Source organism: Pecten maximus, chromosome 14 (assembly GCF_902652985.1).
Source record: "Pecten maximus chromosome 14, xPecMax1.1, whole genome shotgun sequence".
In the NCBI taxonomy this organism is placed as follows: Eukaryota; Metazoa; Mollusca; class Bivalvia; order Pectinida; family Pectinidae; genus Pecten; species Pecten maximus.
Window position 1 is genome coordinate 12765305 of NC_047028.1, and position 13442 is coordinate 12778746.

Genomic DNA, 13442 nt, shown 5'->3' on the forward strand with positions numbered 1-13442 from the left:
TTAGTCTTAAATTATATATATAGTGGAGGTTAGTCTTAAATTGTATATATAGTGGTGGTTAGTCTTAGATTATATATAAAGTGGAGGTTAGTCTTAAATTGTATATATAGTGGAGGTTAGTCTTAGATTATATATATAGTGGAGGTCAGTCTTAAATTATATATATAGTGGAGGTTAGTCTTACATTATATATATAGTGGAGGGTAGTCTTAAATTATATATATAGTGGAGGTTAGTCTTAAATTATATATATAGTGGAGGTTAGTCTTAGATTATATGTATAGTGGAGGTTAGTCTTAAATTATATATATAGTGGAGTTTAGTCTTAAATTGTATATGTAGTGGAGGTTAGTCTTAAATTATATATATAGTTGAGGTTAGTCTTAGATTATATATATAGTGGAGGTTAGTCTTAAATTATATATATAGTGGAGGTTAGTCTTAGATTATATATATAGTGGAGGTTAGTCTTAGATTATATATATAGTGGAGGTCAGTCTTAAATTGTATATATAGTGGAGGTACGTCTAAAATTATATATATAGTGGAGGTTAGTCTTAAATTATATATATAGTGGCGGTTAGTCTTAAATTATATATATATAGTGGAGGTTAGTCTTAAATTATATATATATAGTGGAGGTTAGTCTTAGATTATATATATAGTGGAGGTTAGTCTTAAATTATATATATAGTGGAGGTACGTCTTAAATTATATATATAGTGGAGGTAAGTCTTAAATTATATATATAGGGGAGGTAAGTCTTAAATTATATATATAGTGGGGGTTAGTCTTAAATTATATATATAGTGGAGGTTAGTCTTAAATTATATATATAGTGGAGGTTAGTCTTAAATTGTATATATAGTGGAGGTTAGTCTTAAATTGTATATAGAGTGGAGGTTAGTCTTAAATTGTATATAGAGTGGAGGTTAGTCTTAAATTGTATATATAGTGGAGGTTAGTCTTAAATTATATATATAGTGGAGGTTAGTCTTAAATTATATATAGAGTGGAGGTTAGTCTTAGATTATATATACAGTGGACCCGCGATAATCCGGACGCCGATAGTCCGGAAAACTCACAGTCCGGACGGAAATGCACGGGAACGGATTTCTGTAACGTTATTTGTACTCACCAGTCCGGAAATTCGGATTCCGATTCCGGAAACCCATTTTGGGAACGGAACGTACTTTTCGTTAGTAAATTTCCCTCAATAATCCGGACGATTTTTTCACCACGAGGAGAAAAAAATGTCAGGGCAAGTCACCCGTGTCGACAATTGTACAAACTATCGCTTGACACTGTGCGTAGTCATAGCGACCGCTGCCAGGTCATAGCCCCGGGTGTTTACCTGTGTTACAATGTGTAGCTTTTGTTTTTATAACGGTACATTGCTTTTTCTCTACGACCTAAATGTTACAGAATTTATGCACAAACATACAGTACGTGATACGATAATTAATCAATCTCAAATACATGTAATAAATTTATGATCGGTAATTAACATCATTAACACTTGTATTGGGTAAACACGGATATCGGCTTGTAACACCGTTACGTGAATCGACGACTCATTGAAAGATGCATGTTATTAATTACATACACATTTACGTATTAAGCAGTGATCACAAGAACTGGGTTGATTACACACAAATTAGTCAATAGTCATCTGATACTTAACTAAGCGTCAAATTGTTAAGTGAATACGGGTTTATTAATTATCGGACATCTTGGGTAGTTCTCGCTTGTGTCGCGTACTTTTAAATAGATAGCTTGGGGTTTCTGGTACGTAAAAATCATTAAAAAAAAACATGGACTGACGGTAAGTTGTAAAATCCGTGTATTTTATTTAAGGTATTTAACGTTTGTAATTTCTACTTGTTTGTGAACCTCCGGGACGTGACACATGTGTGTTGTTTGTAGGTCACATATGCCCGCTCTAAATAAAACAACTTTCACTTTACATGTTCTTTTAAAAACATCAGAAACATAAGTATATTTATTGTTAAAAAGTCTGACAATTAGACGTGTTTATGAAACGTCCCGGATTGTATATAATCAAGGGAGATAACTCTTACACGACAATTTTTTTTGACCTGGTACACGAAATTCGGCAGTCCGGAAAACTCGTAATCCGGACGGTTTGGACTGGGAACAAAGGTGTTCGGATTATCGAGGGTCCACTGTATAGTGGAGGTTAGTCTTAGATTATATATATAGTGGAGGTTAGTCTTAAATTGAGTCTCAGTATCACACAGTTAATTATATTAATTATATATACAGGGGAGGTAAGTCTTAAATTGAGTAGAAATATACCTTGTTTGTGTACACACTGTTAGCCAACAGAACCCAGTATTTGGAAATAAGCCAACATTTTGTGCATTGCCAATTTTCACAGGAATGCAGATCTACATTTTCATACTGTGATATAACATATATCGGTGTTTATGGATGTTTGTATCTTTATCAAGAAAGAATAAAATTCTTAATGACCTACAACAATATTTCATATGTAGGTTAGGCCTGTAGGTCGATCCATAGGATGAAAACAATTTTTTTCGTCAGCACTATGTATGATTAATGCATATTTTTTTGTTAATGCTATGCAGGATCAATTACAAACTTCACTTACAACACATTATGAATTACTGTATCAATTATATGAAATGCAAAATTCTTTCAGCTGAAGCCAGAAGGGAAACATTAGCAAATATTCGGAACAAGCCCATATTTGGTAAACGCAGAGAATCAAAACACATTGAAAACCCAACTGTGAAGGATGTCCGCAAGATGTTGTCTCCTGTCCGTAGAGAGGTATATGATGTTTATTATTATAACAGCCCCTGTCACACAGTACATCCTGAATTGTGCATATTAAAAAAATTCAGAAGAAAAATGTGGATTTGAAAGTCTTTTGTAAAACAGGTTACTACAAGTAACTAGAGATAACATAGGTAATGATGAGTAACGACAGGTAACTATAAGTAATGAAAGGGGATGACAGGTAATGACAAGAAAATACAGGTAACTACAGGTAATGACAAGTAACAAGAAATAACGATAGGTAATGACAGGTAAAGACAAGTAATGACAAGTAACTACAGGTAACGAGAGATAACGATAGGTAATGATGAGTAACGACAAGTAACGCCAGGTAATGACAAGTAACAAAAGGTAATGACAATTAATGACAGGTAATGACAGGTAACGACAAGTAATGACAGGTAACTACAGGTAAAGACAGCTAACGGCAAATAACGACAGGTAAAGACAGTTTAAGACAGGAAACGACAGGTAAAGACAGGTAATGACAGGTAACGACAGGTAAATACAGGTAATGACAGGAAAAGACAAGTAAAGACAGGTAATGACAGGTAAAGACAAGTAACGACAGGTAAAGACAAGTAACGACAGGTAATGACAAGTAACGACAGGTAATGACAAGTAACAACAGGTAAAGACAAGTAACGACAGGTAATGACAAGTAACGACAGGTAACGACAAGACACGACAGGTAACAACAAGACACGACAGGTAACAACAAGTATGACAGGTAACGACAAGTAACGACAGGTAACGACAGGTAATGACAAGTAACGACAAGTAACGACAAGTAATGACAAGTAACGACAGGTAAAGACAAGTAACAACAGGTAACGACAAGTAACAACAGGTAACGACAAGTAACGACAAGTAATGACAAGTAATGATAAGTAATGGCAGGTAAAAACAGATAACAATTTTGACACATCACCCGTTCTTGCAGTCAAAGCCACCTGAGATGGCTACAATAGTCTTGGTCACAAGCAAAGATCTAAATCTAAGGTTATATAGAGTTCATTTTAAACAGATTTTTCAGGTGATGGGGCCTCGTGCTTAATAATCTATTCCTTACAGTGTCGAAATAGACACTGTACAAATTCAATCAATCCAGTCGGTATCACATCAGTTGTTTAAAGGAACTTGTAATACACTCAACAGTAAAAATCTTCTCACTTCCTATCTTCTTATCACTGTTTCATTCTGATATTTCAAGTTTTATTGAGTTTTAAAGAAAGCATTTCACTATGTTTAAATAAAATGAGAAAACTTATTTAACTGGTGTTTTTTCTTGTATTCTAGCTTCCTGCCAAACTGGACAAGAATCTGAAGAATGAAAGTAGTTCTGATCTACTGAAATGTCTTCAAGAGAAACAGCTGAGAACACGAAGGATGTCTCGTGTTCTCGGCATGGAACAGATTCCAGGGAGCATAGAGAAAATTCCAGGAAGGGGTTTTAACGCTGATGCTGCAACAGCTAATTATCGTCGACGATTAAGTCTGGCTGTTCCAGCTCAGAAATCAAATTTTATACGTGAGCGATCTCCGTCGGACATTACGTCTTTACGGATGATGAGTCAGTTCAGGGAAGGAGATGCAGGCAGTAGAACAGATTTTGTATCCGAAACTCAGCAGAAACGCCCACATTTGTTTAAAAAGTCTCATACTTTAACTGGAAGTGAGGGAAAGGAAGATTTATCTCCCTTGATACGTAGAGCAAAGCTTGACGTTCCATCTGGTAGTCCAGTTATGAGGAACTCAACAGGACACAAATTTGAAGTTATCTCAGAAAATGAAGAGGAGGATTCGTCATCTCCAGAAAAATCCCCGAATTCAAAAAGTCCCCCAGACTTAAATACTGCCGAGCAATTAGGATCAGGTAAAGAAGGGGAAGCTACTCCAATTAGTTTTGTAGTTGACACTCACCCACAACCAACAGTTTCAGATTCAATTGATGATGGACAGTTGGCTGATAATGAAGACTCAAATGTCAAATCAAGGTCCTCTCCCAAATCTAGACTTCATAAGAAACGTAGTCTGTTACAAAAAACAAGATCTGTTGATGTAAGTAAACTTGACAGTGATGACAAAAATAATGGAAGGTCACTAAGTGCTAATTCAAATCACCCTCGACCTCTCTCTGATTGCTCATCATTTATGAAATCCGACAAAAAGTCTGAACTCCAAGGATCGCCTTTACGGAAGTCGTCTTATCTTACTGCCATTTCAAAATCTGAAGAACAAGAACCTGAACATTCCACAAAGGGAGATCACTCTATTGAGATGGAAAACATAGCAAATGATAAACAGAAGGAAGATGTTTAATAAACGGTGCTTTATTTTCTTGATATATATACTGATAGAATTTTAAAATATAAGAAAGCTTTGAGGTTGATCTTGAGTAAACACTTATAGAAATATCAGCACTGAAGAGCCCGGTTTGTTTGTTCCATGGCCCTTATTGCACTTTTGTAAATTTTGTGCATCAGAAAAAAGATTTAGAATTAACTAAACAATTTTAGACAATTAAAAATGCTTATTTTTATTGTAGTTTATTGTATAAAGGGAAATCGTCCCTCATTTTTCATGTCAGTCTAATTAATGGATATTATGAATATTAGGTGAATCTTGGATAATTTAACTTCCGACAGATTATCAAAGGAACTTAAAAACATTACCTTTACTTTGATTAATGTCTGACCATATACTGTATTGAGAAATATGCATTCATATAATTGCTAAAGTTGACATTATGCATGGTTTGAGCTTTTCATTTCCAGTATGTTGTAAGGAGCTCAATGTGAATAACAGAAGAATATGTTTTACTATAGATGTATGTTATTCCTATATTTCCTTTTTAAATTTCTAAATACAAAGGTACATCCAATTGGCCATGAACACAAATAGTTTTGTTTCAGTTATTTAATACAACGTTGAAAAGGTAGCCATATTGCCAGAGCTGAGCCATCATTATCGTCTATTAGTTTGACCATTAAGTGTGGATGATAAGAAAAATCTAGTCTACTAGTAGAATAAAGGGTCTAAGCCCAAGTTCCTCTGGCCCAGCTGACACCAAGTCTGGTGTAAGGGTCCTACACAAGTCATGGTGTTAGGGTCAGAGGAAACTCGGTTAATAGGATATAAGATTTTAGACACAGTGCTTGATTGAGATTCTGAACTCTAATTCCTCACCAACAGGTAGATTTACTATGTTGTCAACTTTTCTTGATGAGATCTTTAAACTAGTTTATATATCAAATTTCTCTCTAATCATATGCAAGTTTGTTGCTTGTTATCAAATTATTATCCCCTGCTCAGTAGAGAGCTGAAAGAGAATGATGAGTTTTCGCCATGTGATAAATGAACTGTAATAGAGGCATTCCAAAGGAGCATATCTTACCATGTGATGTAAAGAAGTGTAATAGAGGTCACTTTGAGGTGGGGTCTCCTTGTAGTAGTTGGTGACTACCTCACTTAACAACATACGGGAGGCCCGTCATATGCCATTCAGAGTAATGGGGGTAAAGGACACAACAGCACAGACTAGCCTGTATGTCAGCTTCCTATTTTGGTAAAAGTAAGTAGGGGTGATTATTTTACAAGAATGAAAATTTTACAGGACACCAACCCATTTCTCAGCTTCCCGAGAAACACAAACTGACATGTATATGGAATGGGAGTCTTGAACCACACACCTTGGATCTTCACCTGAGGTCACATGGGTTGTGTTCCAACTGACCGGACTATATCACAGCCCCTGTATTCTGGAGGAGAATGATAAGGTCTCATTTCGTTATTAGATCTGTCGTCTTTTGTAGCCTTGGAAAACATAAAAACCTGTATTTAGAAGCAGGTATCCTGATAGATAGGAGAATGTCACCAAGGTTTGTGATACATTAAATCTCAGGTTTAATAGTTCTCATTTTATACAATGGTGACTATTTGTAACTTTATATTAGGTTTGAAAATTCCTGTACATTATTCATGTGAGAAAGGTGTATAACTTTTCAGAATTAAATTTGTTTGTGATGTTCCTGTTAAACATATTGCATACACTCTACATGTATACACTGCCATCTATAAAATCTATACACCCTTTGTGACTTGTAGGAGTATTGTAAATGCATCACAAATTAACTTTGCAATTTCTTGAAGATTTTTAAGTTGTCTGTGACAATGGCAATTTTTTTATGAAAACAACCCACCTAGATGTAGTTTCAGGGAGGGTCAAGAGAGGCTATATTTTTCAAGATGTTCCAAAAATGTATACCCCCCCACCACCTCCTTCCCCTCGTTTTTAATTTTTTTTAAAAAGAAGAAAAAAACATAATTTATCAACTTTTCCTAGACTATAGAACCAATATGATAAGAAGTTATCAGACAAAAAGAATACAATACACAATATTTTACCGTAACCAGCTGTGACAATACACAATATTTTACCGTAACCAGCTGTGACAATACACAATATTTTACCGTAACCAGCTGTGACAATACACAATATTTTACAGTAACCAGCTGTGACAATACACAATATTTTACAGTAACCAGCTGGGTTTTATAATGGTATCTACTAAGTGTATAGGAGATTGTTGTGGATGGCAGTGTAGTAATATTGCTTCAATGAGAAAATATAAGTAATGCATTTCTTATTACACTGTAGTTATCTGTACAAATAGATTGCTATCTTTCAGTTATGATAACAGTAAATTTTTCCTTTCATTTTGTTGACAGTATTATTATATATGTTTTTATTATTATATAAGATTATATATTTTGATTTCTAAATGATGTTAAACTCTGGTGCATTATAGTATTTGTGTGTGTTTTGTTTTACAAACTTTTATCTATAGATATATTTAGAATGGTTTTTGTTGTTTTGCAAACTATTAACTAAATTGATTTTTAGAATAATTTGCACCTTATATCATTACTGTTATATGTTTGATATACAATGTATGAGGATTTAGATCTACATATGAGAGAGGCTCTTATAAATATACATCAAAGATTGGTAATCTACCAAGTGTTGGTATGGATAATGTGTTGACTTCATCATGGTACTGTGGACATAGAGCAATCGGTAATTTATGGAAATATGGAAATTTACGGTGAGGGAAATGTACGATAAATACATGATTGCCGTTTGGCCAGGAAATTTTTTTCACATGAATAATTTTGTGATGTGTGGTATTTATAGAACAGTTGCAAATGAAAAAATTGCGGAAATAACCCCCACTCATATAGTTTACCTATTAAACCTTCACGGAAATAACCTGATTTACAGTATAGAGATGATGTGTTATCAGCTTTGGTAGATCAGTTTTAGTCTGTTATCTTAGTTTCAATTGTTTTACTCCATACAAATACTTTTCCTTATTATCAAGACTCTTTTATTTTACTGTCTCATGATGTATTTATGTTAAAGAATTAAGAGTTGTGATTTTATTGAGCAGTATTATTTTAGACTTGTATATTATAAAATGCCAAAGCCTACAAGTTACTTAAGTCCCATATCCTAATATGTTTTAGCCAACTATCTTATTTTACATCACCTTTCACTGTGGTCCTTCCATCCCATAAGCAATGTTTGCTTCTGCCCCAAGAGATTTACATTTGGAACTACTGAAGAGATTGACTTTCCTGACTTTTGATTTGATATTTTTAATTTGGGAAGATTTTCAAGATGGCTACCATTTCATATTGGTTATATTTATGATGTCATAATAATAAAGATGCATAATATGTACAATGTGTTGAAACATCAGCAACTGTTCAAATTATATGCTTTAGCATATTTATGATTTCTGTCACTAAAACAATAGTCTGTCTTATTAAGTTCAGAGGGAAAGTCCCACATATAAAAATCCACATTAATAATTTTAATCTGTTAAATGTATTTATTTAACTGCAGTGTAATGTTGACAATTCAGACCTGGATCATCTTCGCTAGCTAATACTTCTGATTAGGAGAGTAATGTTATCAGAAGCCTTGGCTAGCGAAGATGGACCTGGAGCAGCCTACATGTATTTTGTTAGGAAAGTTATATATGCTAAGGGAGGTAACTCTGACATCACAGTCATTATCTCATCCTTGATACTCCAGTCCAGGGGTCTACTGTGATCCTAATTCCTGTAGGATATGGTATGATCTGTAAACACCCCAACATTACATTTAGTGTTGTGCCACCAATTTAAATGTCGATATGATCTGAAGTTATATCATCAGCTCTGTATTAAGGTCTTATAGTAAGGTTCGGGAATGTTTTAATAAACATTAATGATTATACCCTCTCTTTAATTTATGTTCTTTGTCTGCCAAAGACAATAAAATGTTTTGTACAGTTGAGAGTCTATTTTGAGTATTACATTGTAATTTATTGTTGTTGATATGTCGTCGATTTGATTCCATTATCACTGTATGTTTTATAAGCTCTCCTGACTGAAGGGAGAGTTTGTGTCATGGTACAACATCCGTCATCTGTCTATCTGGCCTCCACTGGTGTCTTTTAATAACCCAAAAGGCACAGTGCCATGATAGAAATATACGTTGGAATTTATACATAGACACCAGTCTTATGTTCCCTGGTGTACAAGTTCTTGTTACATCATTAGGAAAACTACAAATAAATATCAGAACATACCAAAACAATCTTAAAAATCCTCTCTAGAACAACCCAACTCCCCAATGGATAAAGCTTTCCCCTCCCCAACAGCATCACCTACACCCTGGTGAATTATTGAAATGAAAGACATCCATCATTCTCGATATAACGACCTTTCAAGGTCACATGTGTAAAAAATCTTTTAAATAACTGTTTTTTAACCACATGACCCAGGGTCATAACCATAGGAATTGATTGGGTTTATAATTTGTTTGAAGGGATGAAATTAAAACAAGGTCACAAGGGTCAAATTCACAGCATCATCTGAATAACTAAGAAGCTAAAATTGATGATAATACGAAAAAAAAAATGCTGAGATGAAGGGCTATCAAGGCTAATTTAACATTGAAAGGCACATGATGTACACAAAATTGCCTTTTAATATGCTGTTGAATAGGTGAGTGATACAGGCCCATTGGGCCTATTGTTACTATTTCATTGTCACTTAAATATTGCTGCTGCACATGATGTTGTTTTATTCATTCCTTTTTCACATTTTAATTTTATCATTGTTCAATTTTTCAGAGATATGATATTTTTGTCTTTAGAGGATATTAGTGATGCTGTTCGAATTACTATGATTTATATTTATTTGTGATATAGTGGACACATTGTCTGATGGTATAGGGTTATTATACATGTATATACAATATATTAGATGTTTCTTTATATACATTGTATGCAATCCCTCCTCTGACCTGTATCTCAACCTCATACCATCAAGTTATCCTGTGGGTTGTGTCATATTGTTGTTGAATTATACAGGTCTAGATAAAACCATTAATTTCTTTCAGAGAAAAAATATATTCAAGGAAAACAAAACCACCAGACTTTTACTGCTAGACCTTCCTCCATCCAGGGCTTCTTTTTTCACTTCCTGTTTCACTTCTTGTTTCACTTCCTGTATTGTGTAATTAATATTGGTATAACCCAGGCCAATAGAACATGGACTTCAGTGACAGGCGATAACAATTAGTCCTTTTGTTTTTATTGTTGTCCTGTTTTTGGATTTGTATTCGTTTAAGAATGTATAAAATAACAAAATATGGTAACTGTTGTTTGAGATCATGTACTCTTTGAATTCCTGTTAAATTTAATGATTAATTAACAATAAAAAATATCTGTTATAATGTCACTGATTTACATCAGTACTAAGTCGTTCTGAGTTCGACTTTACGAGAACAAGCTACTGAAATGAATCAGGTTTTTGAATTCGAGAACAAGCTACTGAGATAAATCAGGTTTTTGAATTCGAGTGCGAGTATGCTGTAAGCTAGGGCGTGAAAGTCTGCAAGCTTGGGATTGTTTTATTGATATATAAAGAGATCAACACTTATAATACACGAGTTGTTTTGTTATTTTTTATGATAAAGGCGCGTTCGTTTGTTGGTTAATCTTGGTTTAATGCCACATCAACATATCATAACATTTAATATTCCAGCTTTGACGGACTGATTCATGCGACATTTTACTGATATGACAAGTCTTAGTCCTAGGCGCATTGACACCGTTCCTGAACTCAAGGATACCCCTTTACATAAACTTGTCCATAGGAAAGCATTATTGAGTTTAAGGGAACATCTTAGCTTAGGCACTTTCTTAAAATTCTTTTATGTTTTCCTGTGGGGATGTTAAGCTAATGACTTTCCTTAAGTTAAGGAATTTTGATGAACTGGACTAGCTCAATCATAACGTCACAGGAATGGACCGGCTGGGTTTCCTTGGGTGTGCATTGGTGAGCGCCAAGAAAGAAACGTCGAGTAGTCCAATGCTTTCGTTTATAATGTCCAGACTATTGAACGGCACCAGTAGCCTTCCTCACTATGGGCAGACATTTAACACAAATGCCAAAATGGAAAGGGTACAATAAAAACAAAATACCTAGAAAGGGGATGGATATCTTGAATTAAGATATGAATCGTGCAAAAGGAACAACATGTATCATTCGACATCGTTTGGCGCCTATATGATGACGGCGGATGTCGTTGATGAAGTAGACTCTCTTTAAGACCAAGCCTTCATGTCTTTGTACTTTGTTTGGAATGTCCTCGTAAAATAATCTTGGTTTTTTTAAACAAATACCATCATCTAGTTGTCGATTTAAAGTTAATATTACGTTTTTCGTTGGTATTTCGCTATTCTGAAACCTTAGATACACAAATAAAACGCGGCTAAATGCTTCCTTTTAGTAACATATGCAATAAAAACCACATAACAAACGCAGGCAGAGATTAAGATCGATCAAAGCGAGAATAGCAGGGCGGAAGTAGATAATGAACGTGTAACAAACAACACCAATCCTTTTTACAAGCGGGCTCATGATTTTGTAGTCATTTCTAGAAACTTTACTAAAATGGATAATGTGTGGGGTAGCATAGAATTTATATTTTAACACGAGTATCTGAACGCGGATATTCGTTTGATACATGTATGTGTTGGGTAGCGTAGAATTTATATTCTAACAAGGGTGTCTGAACGCGGATATTCGTCCGATATGTGTTGGGTAGCAAAGCATGTATAATTTAACACGAGTATCTGAACGCATTCGTCCGGGGATAATGGTTATCACGATGGGTATATTTGGGTTGTTCCCCTTTGACTGTTGGAAACATTACACATGGACAGTACTGGTTACTCTCAAACGTCTAACAAAAAATAAAATCTGAAAAATACTCATAGTAATTACTTTACTAGATGACATTGAACATTGTGACTAAATCAGAGCTTTTTCATTTAATTGTTCTATTTCACCTTCGACATAACCGTATTCTCATATCATTCTAAGATACATATTATATCTACGTGTATGTGTAAATGTAATAGCATTGTAAATTTAGGCCTCTGACGTAAGTTTCATCAACGCTATAATGTACACTTTGTATATCATACATGTTATACTTCCCTCAGGGTAGGACAAAAATGTACTCTGGTGTAGTTCCTGAACTGATGGGACATTGGAGATGTTTATGAACCCTGAATTTCCATCTTAATCTTAAAATTCACAACTATTGCAGTGAGGGCTGGCGTATATTGTGTCATTTTGTTAATTACTGGTTCGCAACCTGCATATTAATTCTAGATTTGCTCTCAGCGACTGTACTCAGTGAGGTTAAAAATAATAATGCAATTATCAGCAACGCAGAACTTGTGATTTGGACGATTATGGAAAATTGCATTAGAGATTAATTTCACGATGTCGTACAGTACAACTGATTTTCCATAGAGAATGGTATGTCAAAAACGCTGTCGTTGATCGTTATAATAGGCAAGAACTTACGAGATAATTGTAACATCGGTTTGGTTAATATTAAAACCTGTGATGGAAAACAGCTGCGAAGTACATGTACTTATGGCGCCAATACACAAGACGGAATTCGTCCTATATGTAAATGGACGAATATAGATGTAACACGAGTGGATAACCGGTACCCTATCGTGTATGATAACCGGTACCCTATGGTGTATGACAACCGGTACCCTATCGTGTATGATAACTGGTACACTATGGTGTATGATAACCGGTACCCTATGGTGTATGATAACCGGTACCCTATGGTGTATGATAACCGGTACCCTATGGTGTATGATAACTGGTACACTATGGTGTATTATAACCGGTACACTATGGTGTATGATAACCGGTACCCTATGGTGTATGACAACCGGTACCCTATGGTGTATGATAACCGGTACCCTATAGTGTATGATAACCGGTACCCTATAGTGTATGATAACCGGTACCCTATAGTGTATGATAACCGGTACCCTATAGTGTATGACAACCGGTACCCTATAGTGTATGATAACCGGTACCCTATCGTGTATGACAACCGGTACCCTATAGTGTATGATAACCGGTACCCTATAGTGTATGATAACCGGTACACTATGGTGTATGATAACTGGTACCCTATAGTGTATGATAACCGGTACCCTATAGTGTATGATAACCGG

General features: G+C 34.9%; 1 protein-coding gene across 1 annotated transcript in view; it reads left to right on the forward strand.

Moving 5' to 3' along the window:
* LOC117342373 (sodium/hydrogen exchanger 2-like) overlaps positions 1–10831 on the forward strand; it is a 101663-nt gene extending 90832 nt beyond the window's left edge. Inside the window, 2 exon segments of the mRNA XM_033904525.1 lie at positions 2687–2817; positions 4126–10831. Of these exon segments, the coding sequence (XP_033760416.1) occupies positions 2687–2817; positions 4126–5148 (1154 nt within the window). The 3' untranslated portion in view covers positions 5149–10831.
* Positions 10832–13442: the final 2611 nt, after the last annotated feature.